Genomic DNA, 27678 nt, shown 5'->3' with positions numbered 1-27678 from the left:
GCTCATCATCTCTTTAATGCATTCCAGGGAGTTTGATATGGTTCTGGTCGATTTAGCACAGCTCTAATGCGCCGAGTGTGGCCATGAATTGGAAATGAATGAATGCAAAGTGAGACTTGGACCGGTGACCAGTATCAAGCTGACAGGACAGCCTTGCACACAGAGCAGGCATATGTCGCCCAGCGTGGGGCCCGAGCCGTCGCTGCAGGGCGGTTTGGACTTCGCCGCTACGTTTGGTCCGTCGAGGCGTCGATTCGTATGTCTGATTGGCTCAGCGCAGGTCACACCGCAGCGTCTGGCAGAGGAGGAGGTAAACACGAGAGACGAAGGAGAAATCCCCACAAAAGGCAATAAAACTCGAAATCGTACATGCCTCAGCCTATTGTGACCAATCATTATTAGATATGACATTACTAGGTTTATGCCAGTTCATCAGAGAAGGATGCGATGACACGATCAGCGTGAAACACAAGGTTTTTTAATATGAACAACGCAGAAGGAAAGTTTATTTGAAAGTTGTTTTTAATTCAGTAGAAGAAAATTCACCTGCACAAAATCTTATTTTGACTTATTTTCCACTATTGACTTTTTTTTTTTTATTAAATTAGAATTGAACACGCCATTTGAGAGCGGAGGTAAAGCTCTGGAGAAACGACCCGGGTCTGCACCGTAACACAGCTCAAACTAGACAGGTGTAAAAGGTCACAACTGGGAAAGGTCAGCAGTGTATGGTCGATTGTGTAAGATAACAGGCAGGAAGCGCAGGAATGACATTCCTCCAGACTGTACAGTAGTGAAGGAGACGTGCCTGTGCCGTACAGTAAACAGGGCTTTGTGGCGCTAACCGCCGTGCGAGGGGGTCGCGCGCCTGTTGTTTTGTGCTCTGTCTCCATCAAACCCGTCTTTTATGGCACTTCATCTTCCTACCGAATCATAAACTTGCCGAGCCGAAGCAATTACGCCGCAAATGGTGCGAATTTAAACAGCGGCAATCTTCGTCTGCAGCGCTTAGTGGGAGCGGGCGACCCACGAATTGTTATTATCGCGGCGGAGAGACTCGGTGGATTCGAGAGTAAATGAATCTCAAATCAAAATAAAATGAGTCTCCTCTTCACGTAGACGTGTGGCTGGGACCGGCTGCCTAGTGCTCTCTCCTCTCAGCTCACCTCATAGTCTCATGTCTAACTAGTGTGTTTATCTTCACTTTCATCCCATGAATCATCCTCCTCTCCCTGCGTTCCGTCGCCTCCACCTTCATCCCTGACACCTGAGCGGGCGAGGGTCTTGATCCGCGACAGGTTACCCTTGGCAACGGACCACCCACTCCTGTGTTTGCCAGCATGTTTTGGGGCAGTCCAACTAGCTTTGGTGCCAATGTTGGCCACTGACCCCCCCCCCCCCCCCCTCCAGCTTGCAGCCGAGAAAGCCCTCTTGTTCCTGCCTCATCACCTTGTGTGATTGGGTAACGAGCACCTCTCTCGCCGCCCCCCGCTCGCCCTCCACAATCCATAGAGCGACATAGTGGGATGATGGTTCGGAACGGCGTCTAGGGTAGATGCCAGCCATTAGCATTAGCATTTTAACACCTGTTCCCGGGCATGTGGGTGTTAGCACTTCTAATTTTAATGCAGTGTGCAAAGGCAACATTGGACAAACAAGGGCTGTGACAAAATAAAAAAAAAACACCCATTTGTGTGTGTATTTACATTCATCAGCCCGTCTGTTTGTGCCTGGAAGTGCGTGCCCAGAATAGCACTGTATGTTTGAATAAACAGATGGATGCAGAGCTGCATCTCTCTCTCTCCCCTTAAACATCTTTATCTGTTTTTTCACACTCGGTGATTCGCGGCCCAAGCTTTGCTCGACGTTCAAAGACGCGTTCATGGCTACGACACACCAGACGAAAGAGCAGCTACGTCCATCTCATATTAATACAGCGGGTGTCTGTAGCATGCGTGCATGTTTCGAAACGGCATCTCTTGTAATATTTACCATCGCTTGTGTTGACTTGGATAATAGCCACTGAAATAGCTTCTTTTTTTTCCTCCATCGTTCCCTTTCTCCCACTGTGGTTTTGCTTTGCATATTAGCCCTGACATGGTGAGGAGAGCGTGCAAAATACAGAGGGCAGCTCTTCAAACAAGCGAAAATCTTTTCTGTGTCTATTCAAATAATTTCACCCGGTGACTCTTTACCAAGCAGCTGCAGCGATGCATGTGATTGTGACTGAAAGTATTCTCTATGGGAAAACACACCGAAAGGTCAAAGCTGAAGTCTCTTTGCGTGATAAGCGAAGCGAGTCTTTGCTTTTATGCTGTTTTTGTTTCAGAAGATGCTTTTAGGCTTCCCGCAAATAAAGTCGCTGGAAAGTTGTTAATTTCAGAAAAAGAAGAGGAGAGGGGGAGGTAGGATGAGTTGCGTTCCCGATTGATTTATTGTGCACTGGATTCCACCAAATAGAAAGTGCTCGAATTCAGCAGCACATTAAATTAAATATCTGCCAAACAGATTCTAATTTGATCACCAAGCTGTTTCAATTTCATTAGCCTAGTCCCTAATGGACTTTCACAGCATATTATTCCGTCCAGCACAAATCCTATTTATTGTTTTTTTCTTTTTTGGCCTAAATGAGCCCCCTGGCACGCAAGGACCGTGGCCCGGCCCGGCCCGGCCCGGCCCAGTCCAGGCGTCTTTAGTGGACAATGCAACAATATTCAAATAGATTCAAACAGCTCAGGTCAAGTTAAATATGACTGGGTCCATGGCAGACCTGAGTGTACAGTACATCAGTGTGGCTGAGGCCAGGTTTGCATATGATGATGGTTGTTGGTGTTTGAAGCGTACTGTAGTACAATTTAATGAGGAATACCCATAACAAATGGTGTAAGCTTTTATTTGTTCCTTCAAAATACAAAAGCAAGCATTTGAGTTAATACGCTAATAAATTCTGTTTTTATAAATAGAGGCATAAGTTTGACTATACAGAAGTTTTCATACCAAAACTATCAGCCAATTCAGATTATTTAATGGTATTTATCTACCAAATTTACAGAAAGTGTGCTATCCCAGAGTTTCACCTAATAAAATCTAGTAAAACAGATGAAAATAAACCACTTGAATGAAAGTACAGGCTGCGGCAAAGTTTCATCCAGTGACTTTAGTGGAAGTGCAGCCCGGAGCCAGACAGACAGTAAAGTATGTTGGTGATGATTAGGATCAGTGCAGTGTCAGTACTCTAAGTTCCAAAAGGCTGAAAGTGATAGTATAGAGTTAGAAAGGACTCTGCGGTAACATTGATAAATGTTTTCACTAGGTCGTCCGCCATTAGTGTCAGGGCAAGTTACAGCCACAAGAGCGGACAAACAGGAAATAGAGAGAGAGTGGGTGTAAATAATTGATAAGGCTGACCCTGCGCGATTCATATTCTGCAGCGAGAGGATCAAAGAGTGAGACTCGGAGTTTGACATTGAGCCTGAGCGCAGAAGTCAAAGCCATTACCTTCCCCGGCAACGCTGCTTGTGTTTGGATTAAAAATGCAATGATTCCTCCTCCGGCAGGGCTAACGCCGGCTGGCACTCCCGCACATTACCCGTCCAGCCGGTGCACTCGCTGGTATTATCCCAGCAATTACCCACGGCGGCACGGAGTGGGGCGATGGGGAAGCCATTTTGTTCCTGTCCGTTCTCTGAAGCTGCTGCCGACTCGCCCAGGTGTGAAATGCGGCCCGTGTTGGACCACTGGCTTCTTTTAGGTGCGATCAATATTTCAGGCCTCCGCGCGGCGCATTGTGAATGTCTGGATGAGCATTTGAAGCCAATTAATGATTGATAGGGTTTCACAGTTTTCAGAGCAATGTTTACTTGAGTAGTGCATTAAGGCTGCCGCGCTGCAAAGCCAGGAGGCCTGAGCTCCTCGGCCTGCTGCTAATGTGAGAAAGTAGAAGCTGTGTAGCAGGCCTTTCCTCCATGAGTGGCTCTTTGTGGTCCTTGTCTGTCAGCAGCACTTGATATGCATCACTGCTTTGAACAGCTGTATGGATATCAAATATATTCATGACATTAAAATATGTATGCCTTTCCCTTTTTTCATGCTTTTCAAACTTTGCCTCTTTCACTGTTGGCCAAAGTCACTAGTTTCTGTGAGTTAGACTATAGTGGGTGAAATCAACATGAAGCTACTGCAAATGACACAAAACAATTATTTACAGTAGCAGCGAAAAAACTGAATCAAATGAACTGAGACTCCTACCGTCTACCTGGGAGTCGGGAGAGGGAACATTTTCATGAAGACGCTGACAGTTCTCGCTTCTCAGAGTCAGTGGCCTTGTTACTCTGTGCGATCTGCAGATCTCCATGTACCAGGTTTTCAAAGAAACAATTTTCTATCACAGAAATACCTCCGTGGAACCTGTCAGTGTGTTCTGAGCTATCGAAAGTAAAATACATCTTGGTTTTTTGATTTCAGACATATTGCTTGGTTGATCAGCGTGAAAATTAAATGTCTAGTATCTAGTAGGAGAAGCGCTTGTCCGTGGACTAGATGGTCAACGGTTTGACTCCTCCCGAGACATTTGTTTTTAAAATTAAAAGAAATCTCAAACACATGCCAGGATCTGGTCCAGGGCCTGTGGAGTTGTCTGCGCAAATGACAGCCATTAAGCGCCAGCGCAGACAGATAAACGTCCAGCAGCCACTGACATGCTGCCCTGTAGCAACCCGCTGACTCCACAGCCGCGCGCGCAGAGGAGCCGACAGCTACAAATCACTGCGCCGTCTATGACTTATTTCTGTCAATTACTGATGATAAATAGCTTTGGCACCGTGAAGGCCAGGTGCATCAATCCCGCGCTTCTCATGTTGTCCTAGTTCTCCACTCTATTGATTCTGCTTCCGCCGCTTCCATGATCCAGGTTTGATGCCCCCCCCCCCCTCGACCACAAATGCTAACTTGAGCGCTGATGTCAGATGAAAGGGTGGATATGTAACCCGAACTCCCGCCCTGGGACGTGTTCACGTTCTTGATTTCAGGTCTCTCTCCATCCCAGCAGAGACTTAATATAGATCCACTGGAATGATCTCACTACAACTACCCTTTGCTCGTACCAGATTTCATTTAAGGTTTGATTGCAATCCAATACCTTTTGTTGAGAGAAATAACTCCCGCTTTAATAACATTCTGTGACCTTAACATGCTTTGAGTGCACATTTTCTCACTGACGCTATATGGCACAACACAAATGTATTCATATCTTCGCTGTTGCACCATATTTACCGTCAGCTGACCCCCCCCTCCAGTAGAACTGAACTGAAAACGACCTTCAGGTGCATTTATCCGACCCGGCCCGTGGCCTCAGCAGAGCTTCAGACGGGGGTCTATTGTGAGCGCCTCGTCCACCGTGGGCCTGTGATGACGGCCCACCGCCGCTCTGAGTGATTCCCCCTCTCCCACTCTGCCCGCGGCACTCCATGTGTTGGAGGCATCGATCGGGCCTGAATTGGATCGCGGCGGTGCCTGATTACTGATGTCAGCGCGTGCCGGGTCACGTGGGGAGCTACGGCGGTCCCGCGTGCCAGCTCGTAGCGGGGAGGGGGTTGGGCGAGCGAGGTGAGGTAGGGGGGGGGGGTTACATTTATCAGTCTTAGTTACACAGAGCGTGAACACAACATGCCCACACATATTGTACACTTAAGTGACGCACAAACTGCCAACATAATCTCATTCTGTTCCTATGGCGGTGAAACAGTCGTGTTGGTGATTGGCATATAAAGAGAATGTGGGGGCACGTTAGACTATAAAAGGGCCTTAGCACATCTTAGCAGGAAATTACCACTTCTCCTACAGTAATTTCATATTTAGTTCTCAAAGGCTGACTTTCCCTCAGTGGAAGGTTACACTCTGTGACTTTGTAGCTGTGTGCGTGCGTGTGTGTGTGTGTGTGTGTGTGTGTGTGTGTGTGTGTGTGTGTGTGTGTGTCCGCTCGCATTCAAACGTGTGTACGCTTCGGAAGTGATTTTCCGCGCATCATTTGTTTACGCCTGGAATAGCGGCCATCATCTTTTTCACTAAGAGAACAATAGCCATTTTTCCTCTTTGCTCAGGAGACAATGAAGTGCCTTCCCGCCTGGCGAGTGACAGGCCAATAAAAAACGTAATTGGATCTGTCAGTCAAGCGCCGCCGCAGCGCAGGGGTGGGTTGTTGTCCAGAGGGTGGCCGGACAACAGGGGGAGGAGGGGGACGAGAGGGTGAGGCGGCTGCTGCTGCCGCCACACACACAGTTGCTTCCCTGCACGCTGCCCAAAGGCACTCTGAGGTGTACAATAGTTGTGTTTTGTTGTTTGTTTGTACCAGGGCCAGGGGGGTGACGATCTGTCTTTGTTTGTAGGTATTAGTGCGTCGCTGATGTGGCTTTGATGCGACTACATGGGAGGACGGCGGCTGCCAGAGCCTCTGAAGGTCACAGCCGATGTACCAGCGCTGATGTGTCTGTCTATACTTTGTGTGCACTCAGACCATGAGACATGTTGTTTTTTTTTTTCCATAGCGGGGAAAGGTCCTGTCATTAGTCAGGAGGGCCGGGATGCTTTAGCGACGCTTCTCACGGCACAGACACACACGCGCTGAACGTCACCTTGTCACATTAAATCAGGAACGTGCTCGTGCGCGGGCCTAAGCCCGTCCAGGTACACGGATTATGTGCGTTCCCTGCCAGATAAGTGGCGTGCGTGTCCGCGCACTCACACACACACGCACGCACGCTTCGAATTTGCATTTGTGTGTTTCACCCGGGTTTTAATGACAACTACTTAAATTAAGAGCCCATTTACACGCCGTCAGACAGAGACATTAAGTGCGCATTTGGATATTCTGCTCGTCTGACTCCCACTCTGAGTCCTAGCCTGGCTTTCAGGAGATGGCGTTCTCGTGTCTTTGGTGACATTCTTTTCCCATTATTAGCTAGGTTGATTTGTTAGAGGAGAGCCACCTTGCATTTCAGTGCGAACGAACAAAGGATGTTTTACCGTAAGTGAGAGGGAGCAGAACATCACCCCTCCTGAAACTGGACTTCAGTCAAAATCCACTTTTCTACTTGTGGGTCCACTCCATCTACATTAAATTAGAGGGGAAAAATTGAGAGCCACTAGTAGACAACTTGATTTTGAAATTGTTCCCTATTGATCTTGTGTGTATTTCTTTTTTATTAAAGCATGCAGAGTAACTAACTCAGCAGAATCTGCTGCACAAGAACAAAACATACTGTAAAGGCCAGTGCAGCATCAGTGAAAAGCCACACTGCATTTATTACTGTACCCTCAGCTTGCCATCACAACCCGGTGTGTTGCTCTATGATAATATTCATCTTGGCCCATATTTGAAGAGTAAAAGCACGAGGGTTTGTGTTAAGAATAGAGTGGCCCTATTAATATGTTCCTCCACTGTGTTAAGAGTCCAACATTAAGTCGAGGTCAGCAGATTTAAGCCTGGTGTCATTTAAGTGGTTGAAATCTTTTGTGCTGATGACTGTGGTTCAGTCTGACTTGACATTCTCACAGTCTGTACGGCTAAAACCGCGCAGGACCCGCGTCTCAGCTGATCAATTAGGGCCGCGTGTCTGTCCCCTGTGCAGACTTTGGTAATTTCGGCTTTGTTATGAGAAACCGTCCCTCTGCTCCGGGCTTCTAAAGTAGGTAATTACACTGAGAGATTCCCTGTGGGGGATTAAAACAAATGACACGGAAAACACGGCCGTTCCTCACCGCCGCTCACTCGAGTCCTGCCTCCGCTCGGAAACCTTTGGTCCCCAACGCCCACGCGTCCGCGAGCGGCCCCGCGATAGAACACGTGGGGCGGCTCGTGAGAATTAGCCAGTGTCACTCGGAGAGGAAACGGGAAATGATGGGGAGGCTGCTCGATTTATAGGCTTGCTATAAGCGCTTTAGCATTAGGCGCTAAAACAAAACATATGTTATTCGTACTGTTTGTGAGGGGCCACGGCAGAAAAGGCATCTGTCCTGCCAGTTCTGCAGTGACAGGCTGCAGGGAGCATTACTCATCATTACAATCTCTGCTGGCAGCCTATTTTCATCACATTACAGTGGTATAATGAAGCGTAGCGAGATAGCGTCCTCAGGTTCTCCGAATAGTTCACCATTAGCAGCAGCCGAGGGCATTCATCCAAGTAGCTTTATTGAACTATTTACAGTTAGTTCATTGTATAATTAATTTATTGCCACACAACAGTGCACACAGGTCCAATGTGGGAACTGCAACAATTGAGATTCTCAAATCTGTCTGGGACAGACACGAAATACAGGAGTCCTCGGTGCATTTGATGCTAATTTCCCTTCTCTTTGTTTCATTCCAGGAACAAGGCAAAATCGGTGTGACGTTCAACATTGGGACAGTTGACATCAGTGTTAAGGAGACGAGCACAGCAGTAAATGACGGCAAGTACCATTTGGTCCGATTCACCAGAAATGGAGGCAACGCCACTTTGCAGGTGGACAACTGGCCGGCCAACGAGCACTTCCCTGCAGGTACGGCCCCTTCTGGTCCTTTGTCTGTGGAATGTCTTTAGGAACTAGAGTAAAATTCAGCTTTAAAAATCACTGGACACCACCTACAGTATTTCTTTCCCTTGGGGTCACATTATCTTCCACACACTATTCTCCAAATGCATACTGTGCCTCAGAAATATGTCCCCCCGGTGCCTTCACCCGTCACTCCGCAGGTGTGGAGCTCATCGAGCCCCGGTCTTTTGTCTTGCGGTGCAACTGTGCAACATCTGGCCGAATTCGGGGAGAGGCGTGAAAGGGAATTTGGCTTGTGGACAAGCGAAGAGATGATCGAGGCAGAAATCAAGGGTGGCCCGTTGGCCAGATAGAGCTGCTGCCTGGCTCTATCTCTCCCTCCCAGGTCAGCAGAAGCAGCACAGCCGCGGAATACAAATAGGGTCATCAAACGGAGCCCGTTCCATTCAGAGGCTCGGGCACTCCCTTCATTTGGAACAGAGATGTGCCGCTCAGCTAGCTAGGTGAGAGGGGGAGAAGAGGGGAGAGAAGAGAGGGGCGGGGAGAAAAATGCTTCTGCTTCAACTTAACAGTCCATTAAATGGAGTTGGCTCTGGAGTGGCAGGTGAGGCAAGGAGACGTTAGAGAGACAAAAGATCATACGAAACTTCATTGATCTCTGGGGTGATATTACAGCATAGCAGAAAGACATAATAGGACGGAAACCGATGTAAAAGAGGCAACTGTGCGAAGAGCGTCACCAGATGTGAGCTAACAGGAACAGAAACATCCAAGAATCCAGAGACTGTACAAAAGGAAAAGAAAATGGAAAACGGAAACAAAATTGCTGACGCTCCCTAAGGTGCGGCGCAAACAAATCGGAGTTGATCCCTTTCACTTCTCAGCCTATGTCTCAGCAGCCCTACAGCGTGCTCCCGGTCGCATGCCTGCGCAGGGGACAGGCCGGGGTCTCCTCCTGCCGTGACCTGGCACGCTGCTCGGGCTCGGCCCGATGCCAGCGCAGGTGACGCTAATCGCTTCTGTCTCTGGCTTTCTTTTGCCGTCGGCCGTCTTTCGCTTTTCTCTGACCAGATAAACCCAGACGGGTTTCATAACTGAGCTCCAGCCACGTTAATGCTGGAGAATACGGAGGGAGTCCAGCACGCGCGCACGTGAGTGGCGTCCCCCATCACACACACAAGAACCAGCTAATGAGAAAATTGGACTTTTTTTAAAGTTTCTTCATATCTCTGTCACTATCTATGATCCAAAACCTTGCCGCTTTGTTGTAGCTTTGGATTCCATTCAAGTGATCTCATTTAGGTTTGCTCCCCTCTCTGTCCGCCTGCCGCCGTCTTGGAATAGAGTTGAGGTCGAGGGGGGGATCGAACGCATGGTAATTTCTTCTGTCTTGTCGGCGCAGGTAATTTGCAGGACACTCAGTGATAGTAATTCAACACCGATTGATTTTTTTCTCTCACCTGCCCACGCTTGAAAAGACGTTGTCATCTCATGAGTAATTACATGTTAGGCAGATGCATCGACTCCTTTCTCGTGCTCGTTATGGGTAACTTGAAGGCAGCAAGACACCTCGAGGCCCCTCCGGTTGTTCAATAAACAGTTACCGGATCCGGGCATGCCCTCTCCACCTGCTGGAGAATAAGTTCTTGGTGAATTGCTTGTCAGTCAAAGCAACTTGCAGAATGGCTTGTGTGGTGGAAATTGGACGCCTCAACAGTGGTAATGGCCTACAAACGTTAGGGTCTGCCTTTAATGGCAGCAGAGATTTCTAGGAGGTGCTTCTTACCTGTTTTAAAAGCAGAGTTGGACAGATCATGTGGTGTTTTTGCAGTTGTATCTGCAAGTCTGTAGAAACAGCAGAGGCTATTCTTAAAAAATACAGATCTACATACAAACCTGTATGTGCAAGAAACACTAGGAGTTTTATTTTGTAGTTTCCTAAATGTGTCACATCTGGTCCGAAGTTGTAGCACTTTGGTACATAATTCTTTTCTTTTTGTTACTGTCCTTGCACAGCAGCCCAACATGAAACAGAAAGATGGGATTGTATTAACTTTGGAACATTTTTTAATGTACTCAGACTGCTGATGTGTCGTAATGGTCTCGGAGACTAATTTAAAGAAACAGAAAAGAGCGTGGGTTCGGTCACCAACCACTAACCACCAACCACCTGCTGTAAGAGAACAATCCACCCATGACAGGAGATGGCGCCGGGTGAATCCAGCTTAAAAAGCGGCTTATAGCACTAAGGGCAAATAACACAAGACACACAAATGAAGCTACTGTACATAGAGCAAAGATAACATAACATGACTTTTGCTCAGGGCTAAAGGGCAAAAACAAGAATAAGTAGGTCACGTTGAAAACTAGACCTACGCATTGTACTGTAAGTACTGTATGTACTGTATAATCACAATGATACAGTATAATTCAAGAATAGGCCTTGGTTTACATGTCTAGAAGAACTGATTTAATTTCATTTAATAGTATGAAGTGCAGAAAGAAATAACCCTTAGACAGAGTCCACGTGTAACAGCTGTTTAAAGCTGATGTTGAAACAATGAATTTATTACATAACAGAATGATTGGGACATGACTATCAGACTATTGTTTAAATTCCCTTTCAAAATCTACTTAGGTCTCTGAGTTTATGACCTACATACGCACAATAAGAACAATGTTAAAGTTATCCGTTATTCTAGTTTAGCTGTATCTAAACGTTTCGCCACTTTGCCTTCACCATCGACTGGAATGACCTTAAACAACAGCGATGATGACTGATTACAGCCTTTGAGCCCATGTGGCATTTGCCTAAACGTCTTGCTGTAACAGACACACAAGGCGGTGTCTTTTAACAGTGGGCTGTAGCCAGAGAGAGGACAGAAAAGGACGCCTGTGCCTCCCAATCCCCTTCATCTATAAAACAATATAGCCGCACTGATCCCATACAGCAGTGGATCCGTCAGCTTACACTTGTGCACACACTGTTCTTGTGTGTGGGCGTCGAGGCTGTGTGTGTGTTGACTGCTTTGTCCCTCCCTCTCTGTAATTATTCCACCTCTCTAACAGAACCCTCTAAGATCTGTTCTGTTTCTGTCCCCAAATTCCCTTTTTATCCACATTCCTTATCCTTTTCCACCCGGTGATCATTGCGACCGTGCGTCTCTTTCAAGTCGTGAGTCGTGCTCATTTTTAGATACAGTACATACATGCCCTGGAACACACACAGAACTTACAGTTCTACCCATGCACCGGTGTCCATGATTCCTACTGTACCTGAAGCAGCCACGATGAGTAGCAGTGTTTCAAATTATCTGCCATGTTTGCCTTAAAATGCAAGAATAGTTTTTATTCCTCAGGAGTGAGATGAATCCCCCTTATCCCCAGGGCGAAGCATGAGACACAATCTAATTTGCTGTCAGGATTCGGACTATGTCGGGCGCCGGAGCCACTGGTCTAATTCATCTTTTCAACGCCATAAATTTCACAATGACCTGATAAATGATGAATTCACTCTGTGGCTCTGTGTGACATGGAAGGAAAATGGTGTGTTGGTAAGCATGAGTAACAGAGCGACATGCGCGAATAGAAGAAACGCAGGCAGTGAGGGAACACAGAAGCATTTAATGGAGAAAATAGGTTGAGAAAAAGGGAGCGAGCGCTGACGTGTGGACAGACCGATGGACGGAGAAGAAGAGAGAGAGAGCGGCGAGCATGTGAAAAGCAGATAAATGATTCCAGAATTGAGACTCGCGTTGAAGAGGCCCGATATAGCCGAGAAGAGCACGGAGGGAGATGATTGCACTGGAGAAAGATGGAGAGAAATAGAATAGTGGGGAGCGGATGAAGGAGCAGAGGACGGCTGGATGGATGGATGGTGGGCTGGAAAGGAGGAGAGTGGAAGGGCTGTTGGGTGGATGGATGAGGAGGAGGAGGAGAGGCAGAGATGAAAGCCAGGTGTAGATTGGAGAGGAGGTGGGTGGCGTTGGACGTCCATAACCCAGACCTGCAGCAGCTAGCTGCAGTTGAACTGTGGTGGAATAATGACTTTGGACAGGACCACTGTATATCCAACGTACTCATCGCCCCCAAATGGAGAGGACGGCGGCGTTTGCATTGGCCGCCTCAAAAAGGGGTAAACATTGAGACGTTGCTTTGGCTACGATGGAAAAAAAGGATGTAGGCATTAGGGCCCAAAGACAAACAATAGCCGCACAGGCTCCATCAACCTGGATGTAGCGGAGATACAGCTGCTGCTGATGCATGTGATTGACATTCCATTTGAATGACAGAAATAATCAAAATATTAATACAAATATCTGTGCATGTGATTCATTAGAGTTTAACATTCATGTATTCAGCCTCAGCAGACTGACGGAAGAAGCGAGTCCACGACCTCGCAGCTGTCGGTGTGTTTTGACTTGAGCCGTCGCCGCTTTTTGACTGCGTGACTCCGACTGGAAGTTGATGAAGATTAATCATCCTAATCATTCATCTTTTTTTTTAATAGTCCTGTCTTTTTGGCAGCAAGCATCTCCAGTTACTCCGTTTAAGTCGACGCTGCCGAACAAAACGCAGTGTTGGTTTTGGCTCCGGTTGAATGGGTTTGTGCGACGTTGACGGAGCATCAGGCCCTGAAACGGTGGCAAATTGCACTTTTCCTCTTCCTGCCGGCGAACTGTGAGGTTGACGCAAACTCCTTAACCCAAATCGCTGCTTTGAGAACCTTGAAGGCAACGCGAGTTTATTATAAACAATACAGTTTTCATTGGCAAGGTCGTCCATTGTCAAGTCACTTTTAAGAACTGAATATCAAATTGTCAAAGTAGAGAGATTTTTCTCATTAGCTGGACAATTAGCTTGTGGTGTATTCATTACAGGGAGGCTGTCACCTCATTAATCACCAGGAACAATGGAAGAGCCATACCTGAGACCGAGACATTAGCAAGGCACGGCGAGCTCGTAGCCCCTCCCTGAGTTCTGGATGGGATTTCACTCCAGCTGGATGAGATATGCATCTCCAGCCGGTCTGGTCTCACATACAACCATCATGCCTCCCTCTGTGGCCCTCGTCCAGAGCAGAGTGTATTTGGCTGCCGTGCGAAACCCGCCGGAGATCAAAGGAATGGGGAGTCCTGCTAGTAGCTGATTAACCTGCTGGCACGCCGCAGACACACTCCTTTAGCTGCCGGGGCTCGTCCGCCGCCGTCGCCCGGCTGGCTGCGAGCTGAGCATTTGGCTGCTTTTTTCCTCCGCAAGTACAAAAGGTAGAACTGAGAGAAATGAATGAAACTGAGACAAGGTTATGTTTTTTACTTGACTACTTCAGAGCTTAACGAATGGTTTAATAGGAAAGCGGTGTATAATATTGAGGTTTAGTAAAAAAGAAAGGAGCGATAGCATAAAAAAGCCATTCATTTAAAGGCAATGATGTAAAAGCCAGAAACCCCATCATGGAAGCGGATCCCCCGTCTCTGCGTCGCCAACACAGCGATGGAGTCACCGGGGAGAACTCCAACAAACCCGGGCTGACACGTCTCCAGAAGGATTTTACTCACAATTATGGAGCTTTCGCCCTTTCAGTCGGGTTATGAACGACACCGCGCGGGCACGTTGTCGTACCTCCGAGCGCCTTCGCGCCCGGCGCCCTCTCGCCGCCACTCCTGAAGGTTCGAGCTGCACGCCTCAGGGGAGCGCTTCGGCGGGTGTCAGACAAAGCATAGCGTCTCATCACATGCGCGACAGCAGCGTTATCACGCTGGGAATAAGCACACAGGCAGCGTTGCTTCGTGTTGTCTAATCCTCATCCGCCCCAGAAGAGGGAGCCCGGCGCCGCTCGCCCCAAAGACCTCCCGTCACGTCGGTAATGATCTCATTTGCATGAATTGTCCTCCTCAGACCTGTGTCACGCTGTGGGACGTCGCAGCCAGTAGATCCGCAGTGCTTCACGAGACTACTTTACTCGTCCACCTTTTTTCCCCCTCCTTCAAAATAAGCTGCCGCACTGAATCCATTGTTGGCCCTTGAAATGTAAGCAGGTGGTGTCCAGTGAGAGAGTTTGTGCACATAAATTACCTCTAATTAGCTTCAGAGAGAGACAATGAATGCATTTCTACCTTCAAACCACTAGATCATTTTGACTTTTGTCTTTATTGTGAATTGTGATGAATGTATTATGGGAATGTATTATCATAGTAGACTGTGATGTATTTTGGACTTCTGCCTTTTCTTACAGATTCTTTCTGCAGTTTGTCTTGTTCATGACTTGCTATGAAACATGTGTTGTGCTTTAGTCCATGAATATTTGAACATTGGTGTGGAGTGTGCTTCACAAATACCAGTTTAAACGTTTTAAACTAAAGCTGCTAGAAAAGAAAAAAAACAATTATAAAGCTTTTATAAATATTTCTAAACTGAGATAAAACACGTTATAAACCACTGTATAAATGTGTGATGTCTGTTGCCGTTGCCAACTGTTTCAAGCTGTTTGTTAAACTTTCAAATTTTAAGGCAACAGCGACATTGAGCGCTATCAAATGGCAAATAAGAAAATCCCGTTCAAATATACCCGGCCAGTAGAAGATTGGCTTCAGGAGAAAGGTAAATCTTTATGGAACTTCTAGACTGTTTTGCTTCTGATTTTTCTGTCATTCCATCGGCTTGTTCCCTTTCAACCTCTGAGAATGAGTAACCATCCCTTAAACCCTCTTAAAGAACAAGTAAACCGAGGCGCTTTCGTTACTTTCTCTTCTCTCCTCCTGTTTTGGTTTCGATTCGTTTTCCTCCTTTTTGTCATTGTCATTGTATTTTTTTTTTCCAATTTGTCGACCCATGGTGTCCAGTTAAAGGGACTGGAAGCAGTGCAACAACTAGAGTCTGAGCATCCGACACTGAACCCGACTGGCAGGAGGCAGCACGTGCGCTGCGACGTTAGGCCCATTTGTTTTCGAGGGGGCGAATTAGCTCCCTCGGCTCAAACCCTCCGCAGTGTTTGAGAGCAAACTAATCAGCGGGCGAATCCCCCTGAAAAGTTTCCAAACAGCAGGCGCTTCTCCCGCTGTCAATCATTTGATTGTGGTTATGCACATCACTCGTGATGAGCACCACCTCACTTGTGTGGAGACGGAGAGCTAATTGGAGCCTTGTGACGGCGGCGCGTCAGAGAGCCTGAGCCTCTCCTGGTTCGCCCCCCCCCCTTTTAAATATTCTCATTCAACATAATATCATTATAAACCTAAACATCTTAACCTGATGATAAAGTCCCTTTAACAACTACTAAAACAGAGGCAGGTCTTGGGGTCTCCATCGCTGCTGCATGCATGACTCCACGCGTGCCGTTTCATTTGAACGTCCTGTCCCTGTCATTCCATGCCCCACGGGTTACTGTATGTCCAATAACTGTGCAAATGCCGCAAACGCTGTGTGTCTCTAAATTACACAAATGAGATTTGTAATTATGATTCCTGTTCTGTTGCATTGTGGAAGTTTGGTGCGTTTTCATTTCATTATTAATGCATGAGCTGTGTGTTTTGACAATGATATTTAGGCGTCTCCTAATGAAACCCGCCCACGATGCGCACGTGAGCGTGCGTTCACACTCTATCGCAATATGCCAAAGCCTGTATAAATATTTATTATTTATCATTTCAACACACAGTCCACTGTGAAACATTTCTGGGCTGCGTTTTTTTTCACACCTGCATGTGTTGGCTCCCCCGTGATAATGCTTCTCCAGCTCCTGTCTTTTGTTTTCAGCATTAGCTGCGCTTTTTTCCCCTACGTATCAAAGGGGGGAGAAAGCCCTTCGTGCTGCTAAGGGTTCATATAGCAGCAGTCCTTTAAAGAGAACAGAACAGCGGAGCCGCCGTCTGTCATTGTAAAACCATTGGATCACCTGTTTTAGTCGTTGAAATTCCATCATCCAAACCCATTTAACCAAGCAATAAAGCAATGAATGCATTAATAGACATGCTGTCTTTTAAACCTGAATTCATTCTTCTCAGTCCAACTTTCTCAGCGCACGCCGTGTATTAACGCCGCTCCCCTCTCCCGCATCAGGCCGCCAGCTGACAATCTTCAACACCCAGGCCACCATCTCCATCGGCGGCAACGACCGCAAGCGGCCCTACCAGGGCCAGCTGTCCGGCCTCTACTACAACGGCCTCAAGGTCCTCAACATGGCCGCCGAGGGCCACGCCAACATCAAGGTGAACGGCAGCGTGCGGCTGGTGGGCGACGTGCCGGCCAGCAGGGGGGCGGCGCGCACCACCACCTCGGTGCCGCCGGAGATGTCCACCACCTTCATCGAGACCACCACCACCCTGTCGACCACCACCACCCGGAAGCACCGCTCCACGCCGACCATACAGGTAAATGTCCGCCTGATCTTCTATTGCTCAAAATCGCCCATTGCATTGAGAGCTATCTGTTGTTGTTTTTTTTCTTTGATATTTAAGTTTAAAATGTGACAGGGTGAAATGTCAAAACAACAGTGCTCTTGTCCCTCCTCCAGCGTTTTCGGTGTTTTGGTGACTTTTGCGCCACTGAGTGTAGGTGGATTCTGCTTTCTTCCCTGCTTGATCAGTCAAGGTCGTGATACCGTAGTTCTCATTCTATCAGGGGCTGAAGTGCTGCTGCTCGTCGAGGTGTGCATCTCTCCGTCTCCCTCTCTCTCTCTTCGTCTGTCCGTCTCCATCTGTCGCTTACCCCATCCGGCCTAATACCGGCCTTTCTCCAATATGTCCCGACTCCGAGCCAATGAATGTCACCGCCACGCCAAGAAAGTAATCACGCCGAGCAGTCCTTTGACACCCGGAGGACAAATTGAACCATTCGTTGTTCATATTAAAGCAATAACTCTCCCTCAGGGATGAGACAGGGCTGGGGGGGTGGATGGCTCATAGACAATAGACAGGGATCAATGTTATCCACCTCTTCGGCCTGACAACACATCGCCCGCCATGCACAGATGATGGCCCCTCATGTCCGAGCTGACACTTGAACGTCTCTGACGGTGCCGAGTCACGGAGGCCGGAGTCAGAGCCTTTGGAAAGCCGCTAAATACCCAGTGATTTGAGCGTAACTGACACAGAACGAGCTGGTGTCTAGTCGTCAGTCTGCGGCTTTTGAGTGGTCCTTATCCGCGATGCCGCCCCGGCCCCGGTAATATGCAGTCGCGAGCGGCCAGGATACGTGACACCGCCGGTTTCGGCACCATCAACAAGGTCACGCCGGATAAGAGGAAACATGGCATCGGTGGGCGAATGGCGTTTCCTGTCGTGGACTATTAATATCAGGAGTCAATACAGTTGTACAGTGAGCTTTTTTATGAAGCACTCTGGTTTTCAAGGTGAAGAGATGAAGCGATGCCTGTTTTGTAAGCAGATACCAGACATCATGTCGGTAACTTAATAATAAAAGTGTTCATTTATTCATCAATTGGCTTCGCTAACTTTTCACATCACTTTGGTATTCACTAGGAGCGCACCCTCTTCTTCATCCCCCTCGCGTCCCCATGGCAGCCTCTGCTTTGATTCACGCCACTGTGTCACAGACTTTCATTTGCCAAGGTCTTCAATTTTACAGTTCCCTAGTTGGCTGTCGAGTGTTGGTGGTGTGAGAGGTATGGAGAGGTCCTGCAATGCTTTGGCAGATTTCTCCCCCCCCTCAGGTTAGTATAGGGGAGTAGAGGGGGGTGATGTACCGCGGTGCTGGAGGAGAGCTATAGGGGTGTGTGTGTGTGTGTGTGTGTTGGGGTACAATCTCCTGCGTCTGTTTTGGGTCACTTTCACCACTAGCCTTTTCCTTCTCTGAGGTGGGAAGCGGGGAATTTCTTGGCGACATGTCAGCATCAGTGCAAATGGAGACGGGGGCGGGAAGTGGAGTGAACCAATGTCACGCTTAATTAATGACGGCTCTGTGGGGACGTTACTGACAAAGCAGACACGTCTCGTTTTCTCCCGCTCTCCCCCTCGCTCTCTGTCGCTGTGGCACTCGGCCACTCTCGGAGTCAGAAAGCCACAAATAAGAGAAGGTTGTTATGTTTTCAGAATATCAAATCAGTGCCTGTCAAAGTTCGGTTTGGTCCCATAGTGTTTGTAGTATTGATCTAAGATATACATTTGCTTTTATTTTATTTTAACTTCTAGCTGGATCTGTGTTTTTTAAGGCAGTTCAGCTACAATACTGTGAAGGAAAATACTTTTTCTTTCCTGGTACAAGGATCTGGTCAAGTCACATGCACACAATAATGAAGTATATGACTGAACTGTTTCACATGATGATAACTTGTCTTGGCTCACTGTCTTTATTGTTGTTTAATGCTTTTTGTCTTTGAGTTACATAGAAAAAGGAGCAGTTAAATTTCCTTCACAGTCAAAAACAAAGTACTAATTATGAACATTCACAGTCAAATGATTTGCCGAATGGAAAACCATAGATCACAGCTCAACTGTATGTCTCTAACTGAGATGGTTACAAAACTTGACAAAAGTATATAGTGTATGTAACCACGTAGCACAAAAAGCATAATAGTCGTAGTTTCGAGCCTTTAAGTTAAAGTTTCTAGGTGCTTCAAAGTCCTAATCGTAAAAAAGAACTCTTACAGACAAAAGAGATGGAGAAAGTAATTAAAATGTTCCTCTTTATCGGTTCAGCCATAATCAGTCAAATGTGTCAGTCTTTGTACAGTAAGTACTGAAAGGTAAAGGTTCATCGGAGACTATTCTGCTCTGAATGGAGTTTGATGCTGTCTGACACTAGCTGATAATTTTCAAGCCCCTGGTACCCGTCATTTTAATGAGTTCTGCCACGTCCTATTGATTACTTCACCATCTGATGGGCCGCGCGTCACGGCTCCTTCCGAGGATCACGCTCACGCTCTCACAGTCTGCAGAACCGAGTCATCGCTCTCCGTTTCATCCATTCAGCTGTCGAAGGATGTTTTTCAATCGTGCGCCTCAGAGGGGTTGACTAATGGCCCCCTCAGCTCCTCCCCACATGCTGCATATGGCCAGAGTGAGGCCTGAGGACAGCACGGGGCTTGTTGTGCATGAATAAAACACTGGCTCCCACTTTGGGAGGAATTAATGATGAAGAAGCTTTCATCAAGCAATTTGTCTTCTCACAATAAATCAGCAGTTTGACTCCACTTCTGTTGACTGTCTGAGGCTCAGCCCTGAAACTTAAGCAAGTTGACACTTATTTTGAAAGCAACGCAACTAGTTGAAATTCGACAAGTCCTTTTGTAGATTGAGGAGGATGAGAGATGATCTCCCGTTAAGGAGCGCCTCCGCTTGTTTTACACTTCAAAGCGGGCGCTTCGTGCGGCCGGCGGTGCGAACCTCCGAGCTGCGCCCGTGAACCTCAGCCCGAACGTAGCACGGAGCTCATCAGACATGCTGGCCTCGCGCGGCTCCCCCGCGCCGGCGTCCGCACGGGTGAATAACAAACATGCGCTAAATGTCTAATTCTGCCAAAACATCATCGAGGAATAATTCATAGATGTGTTCCTACTGGTGATGAGGACTCTTTAAGAGCACGCGCAACAATACAGAGTTTGTTTAGGCTCTAGAAGGAAATCACAATAGACCAAAACAAGCATGTTAAGCGGCTGCTTAAGCCTTTAAGCTCTGCAGAGGTTTGGTTATACTCAAAGAGAAAAAAACACATGGATTTCACGCTTGCCAGTTTGAGCTGGATCCCCAGACTGGGAATACTCATTTATTTAAGGCTCTCTATCATGAGAGATCAACATCTCTCCTTCTCAATTAACTCGCACTGCCGGTCTGAGATATTTGGGAACAATTAGGACGCGAGGCTGCGATCTAGAATACCGTGGGGGGGGGAGCGGCTGAGGGAGAGACGCTGGGAGTGATTTGCATGGCGGCCGTGTTAAAGAAATTGCTCGCGTCCATCATCTTCAAGCGGCCTGGTTCTCAGGAGACGGGAAAATGAGAGGTAAATTGTTAGTCGTTTAATTGGGCTTTTTTCTTTTTTTTTTTTTTTTTTTCCAATGAGGAGCGAGGAATAATGGCACATCAGTACGCTTGGAGACACAGCCACAACTGCAGTAATGTGTTCCTCGGGACGTACTGTACAGTAGGTTCCCCTTTAACTCTGTGCTGATTGGAAAGGACAGCGTGAGGTGCAGAGTTCAGCAAAGGTCGACCAGAATCCGCTGCTTCTCTCCTGTATAAGCTTCAGCCCGTCGCTTCTTACCTCCAATATATCAGACGGGAACATACGAGAGTCGCTGGTGTATTTGGAGAGGCGGCGGCGCTTGTCCTGCACCGCCTGTTAGTCTGCGTGAACACTTTCCCACACAGCGGACGAGCAGCGAGCACCATGACCTGCTGCGACCTCTGGAGAGGTCAAGCTAGTAGGTGATTGGGTTTTTTTAAGTTTGATGCATCAGTCTTCCTGCTCCTTTTTCTGCCTGACCTACTCGGCAACACTCCCGGTGAATTCTGGGAGGTGAATGCTGGAGGTCTGTTGTTTGCTAAGTAGGTCCAATTAGGAGACAGAAGACCCGGCTTGACTATGTGGCTTATTAGGGGGTTGGACTCACAAACACTAAGAAAGTCTTATTCTTAGTCTCACACGTCTGCAAACAACAAGTTGTGTATTTGCAAGTTGACAATGTTGCAGTCGCATCCATTCACAAGAACAGTCAGAGTATTCAGCATGTGCTGCCACCATCAAACCCACAGTCATTCCAGCACTGTCATGGGTTGTCTGTCTCCTCTATCGCTACAAGAAGCGCGTTCGCGTCGTTGTGAATCCCTTCATGCATTTTTCTTGTCGCCCCGTGTGAAAAAGAAGTTATTTCCATTAGACGTCTCCACGCGAGCGCGTTTGCAGATGTTTGCAACTTTATTTCCGGCGGATCGTGCGCGACCTGCACGTGTTCGCGACAGTTTGTCTCACAGTGTGTGGGAACCAGCAGCTACAGTAGCTCCAGGGGCTTTGAACCGAGGGGGGGTGTAATGAATGTCCCCTGTGCCTCTCAATACAGCTTATATAGGAACGTGTGTGTGTGTGTGTGTGTGTGTGTGTGTGTGTGTGTGTGTGTGTGTGTGTGTGTGTGTGTGTGTGTGTGTGTGTGTGTGTGTGTGAGAGATGTTTGCTTGCCCCTTGGTGTGTGTGTGCCCCTGCCGTGACAGCGGCCTCTGACAAGACAGCAGGTTTATACGCACACACAGACACACACACACACTGACATCGCCGTTTGTCTCTGAGCTGACCAGCGGGACGCGTGTCTCTGGGTGGTGTATAGGCTCGGCCCATGCAGCGTTGCCTCCAGAGATGGCCGACTGGTGAGTGTGTGTCCAACCAGAATCACCAACCAGCGACTGAAGCAACAGAGCGACGGTGCTGTAGCAGCCTCACATCAGCTGTGCTCATGAAGGTCAACTCCAAGTACACAAACCAAAGCAAAATGAACAGCAATTGAACATGAAAAACACTTGAATTATAATAACTCCATGCTCATTTAAGGTCACAATAATGTGTTTTTGAACAGATCCGGTAAAAAAACAACAAATTTTACCGTGTGTTAGGCTTTAAATATAAATTCCAGATCCTTCGTCTTCCAGTAAAGATGTCATCTGTTCCTGAGGACGCGCCAGCAGCCTTACATGGATTATTAAAGTGGAACAGTCGGTATTAAATCCTGTGCCAAGCCACTTTAAAAAGTTGTGAGGTTGCTGATGTTTAATTGACTTTTTTTTCCAGCACAACGGTTCTGGGAACAAAACTATTATAAAAGTTGAACTCACACTGCCAGCGTTTTTGTATTTAACACTTGAAGTAGACCGAGGTTAGCGCTCCTCCTGCACGCCGCTAGATTAGCATGACTTTGCTTCATCTTCGTCACAAAATAATACACTAGTCACTTCGTCTTCGTCTTCTTTTTTTTTTTTTTTTTTTAGCGTTCCATAAATATTCAAAGATTTGGCGAAATGTTCTCATTAAGGTTGCAGGGAGAGATGAATATTGATTCCATCTATGTGTTTGACAGAGATGACGTTAGCTCTGGGAAAGACAGACAGTGAGGAAGTGGAATGTTTGCAGAATGGATTTTTCTTGATTGTTTTGTTTAGCTCTTCAGAGATGCTACATGTGTCTGCTTCACCTGCCTTGTCTTTGGCAAGAGATTTCCTGTGTACTCAACACAAACCAGACATCAAACTGACATTGAATATTTCACCCGGCTCTGTGTTTGACGGCGAATTTCCCACAATTTTGACATATTAGTAATAATAAACGATATCTTCAGGTGTCTGTGAGGCTGGAGTTGCTGCTGCGCTCACGGAGCCGGTGAATTATTCCGCCGTTGGAGTAATGAATCTCTGCACACTGCGGTGCTGTGAATATATTCAGCGCCGGCCTATGATATGCACTTCAGCTTGTGAATTTATGTCTGTACAGTATGTGAGAGAGGCTCTGTGGAGATATTCAGAGGCTCGTGGTCCGTATGCATCGCTGCTTGTATGTGCACGCAATGCACCATGTGTCCACTGGAGACCATAGATATATGAAGCGTGCATCAAACAGACGCAAGCATTGATGAGTGGGTCCTGTTTCATTTTAAGATGTTATCAAGGCCCAGTGCGGTTTTTTCCTCCCTCTTCACAGGCAGTTGGTAAAAGCATTAAAATGAGTTCTGTGTAACATGTGTGCAGATGCATCTGAAGGTACTGCAGGGGGGCGCAGACATATGCGCCACGCTTGGAATTATTTCTCTGTTGGTTAGCGATTACGTTTCCACTTTCATCTTCCGAAAAAGAGACTAAATCGAATGCTTAATTTGGTTTGTGCTCATTAGGAAGTGAACCCAAATGGGACCCCCGGCTAATTTGGGAGACATAAAGCTGCCAGCATCAGCCATTACGTAACGCCTACATTGATTTGGCGTCGCAGCCTTGAAGTTATAATAGTCTGTGACTGTGAGACGCACGGCGATATTGGAATGAATTGGGAAGGGGAGAACGTTGTCCACAAGGGGCGAGTGCGAGGTCCAATTTCCACTCCAGCGCTCACACAGGCCCAGGAGACATGTTTCCCAGTTGAATATGTCAACTTAATTAGTGGATGCTTTGAGGTCGGTTTAGTTTACTTGTAAAAGCCTCTGAGAAATGACCATTAGAAAATACGTACAACATTGCTTTTTTTATATATCCAGTTATTGCATTAGAGTAAAATCATCTCATCCTATTTTGAAAATCCTGGATTAAGTGAGCCTGAGTGACAGAAGAACAGAGTGAGCTAATGTGAGCCAATGAATTACAGATTGATCTAAATTCCAGGCTGTAACACAGACCACATCAACAAATGTGAATATACATATGCATGAATGCCAAAAACTGCCTCCTCAGCAATAACAACCGGGGGCAGTTTTATAACACCAGTGACTGTCAGGGATCGTCTTCTATTAGTCTATGGGGCTGAATAAAGAGCAGGAATGTGCCTGTGTCCGCTCACGTATTCTGACCACGTCACACTGGACCCGCCCTCTTCGACGCGGGCCAACGCGCACGCGTGCGACTGTGTTTGTCACAGGGCTTCCCTGATGACCTTGTACACTGCAGCAGGGGGGTGATTAAGGATCACGGCCAAAGACCATTTCCTTTTTCATGGCAAGATGAATGACCCTGTTTGAGAGTGGCTGCCTGTGGCCTCGGGGCAATTAGAGTTTGCTGTGAGCCAGCAACCCTCACTGCTTTGTGTACAAAGGGCCCGGGCGCCTTGAAAGAGAGAAATACTGGGCACGTAACCCATTCTGCTGAACCCAACACGCCACAGCGACGGTGAACAAATGAAATGCCCCCCTCCTTCCAGCTGCCCCCCCCCCCCCCCCCCCCCCCCCCCCCCGCGCTCTCCTCCGCTGCCCCGTTTCCATTTGTCCAAATACCTGAATAGAAAAAAAAAAAGTGCTGACAACAGGAGGGCGCGAGGAGCGGCCCGCAGAGGCTGCTCATTTGAAATATCAATATTTGATCTTGGAAATCATTAAGAGCGTGGCTCTGGACCCACGGCTTGATTCTCCGGCTCATTTCGTAGTAATTTATCCGCCGTGTTGAAGGAGAAGGTTAACAGCAGGACATGCACCCTTTCTGCAGCGCTTGTGTTCCCGAGTCAGCTTTTAACCAGGAATCAACATCACGGCCGTGCGTTCCCTTCGAATCACCACTGCGTGTTATTTTTAACGTGGCCCCGTTCTACCAGCTCATCCCTTCGACCCATCGCCCCCTCACGTTTTCTGATAAAGCATCTTATCTGTCACAGAGCGGGGAGCGTGAGCAAAACGACTGGTGGCAGCCTATTGATAGGGATATGGCCCGGCGCCATTGATTCCCCTTGTAATACAAGCCTCTCCCTTGTCGGCCTGTCAAAGCCCAGATCGGACACGATAACGCAGGCATCCGACAGGCGTCAATAGAAAGGCAAAGCTTCCGCAGTGCAGATGATTATCTTGTTTTGGTGCGAGGTCCCGATGGATTAGGGGAGCGGGTACTGGTGAGATAGCGGGCGAGAGAAGATGCCAGCGGACCCGGGGAGGCCTCTGATTTCTGTCGCTTTCTTGGCCGTTTCTCAAACTGAAAAACGCTCTAACTTCTGGAAAAAGAAAAAATATATATATATATATTTATATATATGTCCAAGGTGACCAAAGGAGCACCTGAGGGAAGAAGAAGTTGCTTTGAATTGTACGCCTTTGATTTGCCCTTGCCTCCGCGTCGTCACTTTCATCTTCCAGCATGCAACCACATTGGATATCCATGGCAACCGACTGCCAGGATGAGGCGCTTGAGGAAAATTGATTTGTTTTGGGTTTATTTCCATCACTACCAGGAAAAAAAAAAAGTCGTCCTCAGCCATTGGGCACTTTAGCGTTGTAAATAAAGCACATTGTGTGTGATAGCAGGTTCGTAATGTGGATCTCCTCTGCGCTGGTGTGTATCTTCAGAAGGGCATCGTTTCTCAGCGTTTCCTTCAGCCCGAGGCCACGAAACGACAAACACTCATGCTTCCTGTTATGTCGCTTCAGCCTTTACACTGACCCACAGGACGTGGCTCCGTGCTTCATGTCTCGCTCCTCCTCCCACTGCGTGCGAGCCGGTGCTGTGATGTGACCAATCACAGCGCTGTCGTGCTCAGCAGAATGTTCCACCGCAGCCGCAGAAGCTACGGCTGCATCTGAAGCCTTTTACTATAGCATCACCATTGAGCGGTGTGACATGTAAATCATGTGGCCGTCATCGTGCAATTAGCTCGGAGTCACGCGTCTGTCCCTGTGGCGTATGGAGCTGTCGAAGCAGGAAGCGAAGGATTGTCTCCTACAGACAGTCACGTTTATGATGAGACACAGGTGTCGAGAGGATCCGAGTGTTATTAGATCAAAATCCCGGTGTTGGAAATGATTTGAAAAGAGTGAGCGAACGCCGGAAGCCGAGCCGCCTCTCATCGTTGCTGCCTGATCTGGGAGCACTGGGCTGTGCTGGTGAGAAACGCTCGCTCGGCCGCAGTGAACAGCCGATGTTGTTCGGTGCTGGAGGAAATCTGTCAGGCACCAGTTGAATGTGTGTGAGTGCGGCCTCCTGCTGTGCTGCTGCTGCTGCTTCCAGGCTGGAGAAGACACCTGGTCAGAACACAAGGCATGCGGTTCCGCGTGATTATTTAAAGAATCAGAATCATAGAAGACAATCAGGTCCTTTTTGGTTTCTTTCACTCTTTTATTGTTCTCACGGAATCGTGTGCAGGCGGTAACTTTGGAGCAACATTCGGAGGAGCTCTCTAGTGGCCAGAGCTGCTTCAGTGCTCCCAGTATGGACGCGTGCGTTGCTTCGAGGCAGACTGCTAATAAAAAGAAATGTGAGCCTTGAATTAAACAGAGCATTTATACAAATATTGGCTCAGATTTCACACACTGCTGCACCAGTTTGCCAATTTGGGAAAAATCCCATTGTATAATAAAATTGAAACCTTTTTTTTTTTTTTTTTGACGGGAATTTTTTTTTTCTGTGGTTGAAGTTTTTAATAACACAAGTCTGATTTCCCAAGCTTCAAATTTATTGTTAATCAATCTCAGCCTCTCTGTCCTCGGAGGTCAGGCCTGGCTGGTGATGTAGCGTGGTCTCCATTCACTTTGCTGAGGTAATTGCAGCTTTGCCTGTTAATGGGCTCTGCGTTGCTGCCGGCCCATTCACGGTAGTCGCTCCAGAGGTCCTGATTAAACAAGGGAGAAACTTAGTCCAGACCAGGAGCGGCGTCTTCCCTCCACACCTCGTCCTCGGCTGCGAAACTGGAGGCCAGTCTCCCAAGGAGGCCGTCCACCCCTATCGACCGCACGCACGCACGCACGCGTGATCCTTTTAGTTGATGTGCTGAAGTGGTCAGAGGTAAATGTTGTTTTAATGAAGTCTGCCTATTGATTTGACCGCGCTGCGTGTTTGTGGCGTTAGGAATTTAAGCATCACTCGGAGGCAGAGTAATCAGGATAATCAGGCGTGATGCACATAGCCTGTACAGAAACTGAAATCACTGTGTACCATACGCACAGGAAGCCACACACACACACACATCTCACCACCCAGACTCTTTAAAAAATGACGACAAGAATGTTTGTTGAGAATAATTACACCAAAAAAGAAATCACTTTGCTGCCAAAATGTATCCCACTCTGTGTTATGGAGATTTAGACAGAGAATTGGATTTCCCCAGCTGTGAAATCAGTTTTTGTAGTCCCGCTGGCCAAGCGCATCATTATGCTATACGCCACCGTAGGCTGCCGTGGCTGCGCACACGCAGCCCCAGCCTTTTCCGCTCCGCGAGCTCCCTTCGGGCCCGCGGCGTCGCGCCGCGTGTCGCCATCGACGTCCTGTCACTCTATGGGCTCTGCAGCAGGCCAGACGCGAAGCAGACGCCTCCGAGAGGTGGCGGAGGTACGTTCCACGCTCATGAAAACGCGGGAGGCGCGCGTCGAGTGCGTCTACAGATGTCGAGCGCGGCACTTGAAAAGCCCTCGATGGAGTCCGAGCACGTCGACGAGAGCCTCTCGCTCCGAGTCGGTAGACGGACGCGAGCGCAGAGACTGCAGTACGAGCCTTTCCAGCAGACAGGTCTCTCCTTCAATGTGGATCGACTTGA

At 47.8% G+C, this 27678-nt stretch overlaps 1 protein-coding gene across 22 annotated transcripts in view; it reads left to right on the top strand.

Moving 5' to 3' along the window:
- Positions 1–27678, top strand: part of nrxn3b (neurexin 3b) — a 202895-nt gene that overhangs the window by 161162 nt on the left and 14055 nt on the right. For 16 of the 22 annotated variants that reach the window (XM_029140706.3, XM_029140710.3, XM_029140712.3 and 13 more), the window contains 3 exons: positions 8364–8535; positions 15040–15129; positions 16588–16898. In XM_029140706.3, coding sequence (XP_028996539.1) covers positions 8364–8535; positions 15040–15129; positions 16588–16898 — 573 coding nt within the window. The remainder of the gene's footprint in view (positions 1–8363; positions 8536–15039; positions 15130–16587; positions 16899–27678) is intronic. The other 6 variants (XM_029140711.3, XM_029140715.3, XM_029140704.3 and 3 more) reach the window with 1 other exon arrangement.

The sequence above is a fragment of the Betta splendens genome, chromosome 24 (genome assembly GCF_900634795.4).
Source record: "Betta splendens chromosome 24, fBetSpl5.4, whole genome shotgun sequence".
Taxonomy (NCBI): domain Eukaryota; kingdom Metazoa; phylum Chordata; class Actinopteri; order Anabantiformes; family Osphronemidae; genus Betta; species Betta splendens.
This window is presented reverse-complemented; position numbering and strand designations above follow the sequence as displayed.